Genomic DNA, 3859 nt, shown 5'->3' with positions numbered 1-3859 from the left:
GAGGGTGCGGCAAGACCTTTGGGCGCGTGGTAATGCTCGTCTTTCATGATACGCATCGAAGTAGCGAGATGACTGACAGTGGAATCGAGCGCAGTAGCGGTGGGTAGGTGAGTAGGTGGGCAGGTGAAAGGACGGAGTTCGACTTTGGGCTGGACTATCTCAAAAGTTCAAACTATCGAACTTCTACCAACCCATCCACCTACCCGCACACTCACCGCTGCGGCAGCCCGTGCACCGCGCTACGACTGTCTCCAACGTTCAAACTATCCGACGTCTACTATCCCGCCCACCGACGTCTACAGCTTGCTGTTATAGCAGCCCATGACAACAGCCTATCACCCAAGCAACGCGCGACCCATCTCCATCGTCGCCGATCCCCAATCGCCACTCACCCTACCTCGACATCTACGACATGGCTCGCACGAAGCAGACTGCTAGGCTCTCCACTGGCGGCAAAAGCGTACCCAAACCATTGGCGGCCAAGGCGGCACGCAAGAAACCGGCCGCGAAGGCAACAAATCAGCCAGACGGCGAGGGGAGGCCGAAGAAACGCAAGAAGCCTGGCAGTACGTTCTCACAACCATTACTCCCACTACAGGACTGACAACTAGCAGCGGTCGCGATTCGAGAGATCCGACGGTATCAAAGGGAGTTCGAACTCCTCCTGCCCAAGCTGCCCTTTGCCCGCCTTGCTCGCGAGATAGCCCAGGAATACATGGCAGACCTCCGATTCCAAGCGGCTGCGCTCAGTGCTTTGCAAGAGGCGACAGAGGCTTTCGTTGTTGGGTACTTTGAAGGTTTGTCCAGCGATCTCCAACGCACATACAATCCGCTAATTACTATAGATATAAATTTGAACGCGATTCATGCAAAACGGATCACCATTAACACAAGAGACTCAAACCTGGCGCTCTGGTACTACAACAAGCTGGGATCTGCCACAACGTTCAAGAGGACTTGAGGACCTTCGTCGTTACGGACACGAGGCGTGGAAAGAAACGATCTGTACTCCTAGGAACCTACAATATACGCGAAACTGTTACATGCCATGGTAGATAACTGTGATAACTAGCATCTATGCGCTGCTGGGATTCTGAAAAGGCGTTGGGTAGGTATACTTGCCCCAACCGCAACCATAACTCGACCCATCCACCAACCTACTTGGGCGATATCTTCGTCCACCTTCCGCGTTTTCGCGGCTTCACTTCCACAGTCAACCCGGCGTCATCGCAACAACCACCCCTCCTTCGCCGCGGATATCTCGAGCAGCCTGGCGCTCCCACGGGCTTCGTTTTCTCGGGCTGAGCTGGAGCGGCCAGATGCGCATGGGAAAGCCTGCGTTTGCGCGGCCTCACCTCGACCACACCCCCGCGTCACAGCTCGAACGACCTCAACGTCACAGCGGCCACCAAGTCGCCTTCGCCGCAGCCATGTCCATCCTCCCGATGCTCTGATTGGCTGCCACTTTCACATCCCCAACGAACAGATCCGCACGTGAAGACTGACATCCGCACAACCTCAGCCCAACAACCAACGCACCTTCGAGGCGATTGCTACTTCGTCCGCAGCATACACATGCCTATCCTCCTAACTCTCTTACTGGCAGCTGCCTTCGCACCCTTATCGGCGGGATCCGCATACGGACGGCATCGGGCGCGCAAGTTTACCGCAGGCGCTATGATTGCGACACGGAAGCAGGATGCGGCGGTCTGGTATAAGTATTCACCCTCCCCTTGCTTCTAACTCGTCTACCTTTTCGATTATCCTCAACACCACACTTCTTACCCTCTACCAAGATCTTCCTCTTCAACCAAAATCCTTCACCTTCAACACAAGCTTCATCCCCTCCCGCATCCCAACCCCCCACGCCATCATGACACTCAGCTGGTTTGTCAACACCTACGGCGTGACGCAGTGGTTCCACGCGATGGCTCTGCCTGTAAGTCTGTCTCGGGTTCTCATCGCTCTGCCGGGGTCTCTTCCTTCCAAGTGTAAAGCTGACATATATTACAGCAGCCCTCTCCCAAGCCTGGCCACATCCCGATCTGCCCACTTCCTCCTTGGTTTCTTCGTCCTGTCGGTACGACTCACGATGAGGAGGCCATCGAGGAAGACGATGGCGCCGGCGATACCATCGATATGCGCCAACTTCCAGACACCATCGCCACTGTCGGCCACCTCTACTTCAACCCTGCCTCGCGCAACGGCAATGCGGCTCTCACCGCTGACCCAAGTGTCTTTATGGCTGACACCCCCAACGCCCCCGTCGTTACTGCAGATGGTCCCAACTCGAAGACGGAAGTCCCTCATCTCGTCTTCGCCGCCTTCATCCTGAACGAGCAAGCTAACGGCGTTGATGTTGGTGCCCAGGGGAACGGTGCTGTTGCCGTCCGCCTGTACACCATGGCCTGTGACAACAACAGCCGCCGCTTCCCCATGACCTCCCACTTCAAGGACCGAGAACAGTTCGAGGGCGTTGAGATCCTGGACTGGCGCATCGTCAACTTCGACAACCGCTTCAAGCCCCCTGGTGCCAGCCTACCCCAAGTCTATGCCAAGGTCTACGAAACCCTCCTCGAGCGCCTTGAGGATTACCTGGATTAGAGCAGGCATGTGGAGGAAGGTTTGAGCGGGAGTGCAGGTCGTGAGTAGCAAGACAGGCTGACTAGAATGGGATTGAGTACTCCAATACATTGTGCATTCTCCTGACTTTGCTCCCTGCCGCAATTGTGAAGCAATGCTTGTCTTGTATACTTTGACTTCGCCGGCACATGGGTCTGCCTTGGGTTTGGACGGGGTCGTCTTGACGGTGGCCCTTTCCCAGCCCAGACCCAAAAGCTCATCGCACGGATAATGCTGACAGTCTGGGGTAAGGGCATCTTGTCCGTCGCGTGAGCATCGCGCACGGCCCATCCCTCCGGGAAGGTCCCAAGGGCCCGTGCGAGCGATGGCTACGCTCGAGGACGCCCCGGAATAGATCTCAATTTGGGCCTGGGCGCCATGCTTGTTGATTCGGGACAGCGACCCCAGCAGCGCTAGTGGAAACACATGGCGGGTTTGGGGTACGGATGAACATGGCTGAGTGGGGCTGGGTGGTACGATACATGGCCATATTCAAAGACGCAGGGCAGCCGTTATCACAGTCAATTATCACAGAATAGAGTGCAGAACGTATCGAACTCGGATTCACATGAGCACGCACAGTGCTCTGCGCAGAACCAACCCATTACAAGGAAGCGCCACGCAGGCGTACCGAACATTACATTTGGGCAAACGAGCGTCTTACGCCAACAGTCTGAACCTCTCCTACCACTCTCTTGTTGCTGTCAAGTCCTTGTGCAGGAGGGTGACGCGGTGGGCGTGAAAAGCGAGGAGATTGCTATCTACAACCGTTGGCGATGAACAGGGAGGCGAGAATACAGCATATCGTACCGCCCAGGAACCCCACCATAAAGGGCTCAGTCGCTTCTTAAATTGCTAGGAAAGCCTGGGCTTGGAACCGGTGCATGGTATTGTCACACCTCTGTTCGGACAAGACCTCGCGGACCAGCTTCTTGATCGCGGTCTCAAGGTGAGCGTTCGTCTACTCGCGCCTACTCTCCTTGAGCGCCTTCGCTGGACACGGTCAATACAGGTAGGTGATGAAGCAATGTGAGAACATACCAATTTGTGAGAGTGAGGATGGGAAGTAGGTTTATCACATCTACACATCACATATTTCTGCAACGCATGACACAGGCCGTATTATTCGGAGCCTGAACCGGAGCTCTCCGACGCGGAAGACAAGGACATGTTGTTCTTCCCTGCTAGGACTGGTGAATGTGACATTGGCATCCCTGAAGATGAGAGTGAGGAGGAA

The 3859-nt window shown here is 55.5% G+C and overlaps 2 protein-coding genes across 2 annotated transcripts; both read left to right on the top strand.

Moving 5' to 3' along the window:
- Nucleotides 1-412: 412 nt before the first annotated feature.
- Nucleotides 413-961, top strand: J4E86_011823 (uncharacterized protein; the record flags this gene model as incomplete). The annotated part of the gene is made up of 3 exons (XM_051452295.1): nucleotides 413-566; nucleotides 615-797; nucleotides 846-961. The coding sequence occupies 3 exons, from the start codon at nucleotides 413-415 to the stop codon at nucleotides 959-961; spliced, it is 453 nt and encodes a 150-aa protein (XP_051296542.1).
- A 912-nt stretch (nucleotides 962-1873) lies between these two features.
- On the top strand, nucleotides 1874-2604 carry J4E86_011822 (uncharacterized protein; the record flags this gene model as incomplete). Its single annotated transcript, XM_051452294.1, has 2 exons — nucleotides 1874-1939; nucleotides 2014-2604. The coding sequence occupies 2 exons, from the start codon at nucleotides 1874-1876 to the stop codon at nucleotides 2602-2604; spliced, it is 657 nt and encodes a 218-aa protein (XP_051296541.1).
- Between the last annotated feature and the right edge of the window lie 1255 nt (nucleotides 2605-3859).

The sequence above is a fragment of the Alternaria arbusti genome, assembly GCF_024043155.1.
Source record: "Alternaria arbusti strain BMP 1465 chromosome Unknown scaffold_60, whole genome shotgun sequence".
Classification (NCBI taxonomy): domain Eukaryota; kingdom Fungi; phylum Ascomycota; class Dothideomycetes; order Pleosporales; family Pleosporaceae; genus Alternaria; species Alternaria arbusti.
Note: the sequence above shows the minus strand (reverse complement) of the source record. Positions and strands in the feature narration are given on the sequence as shown.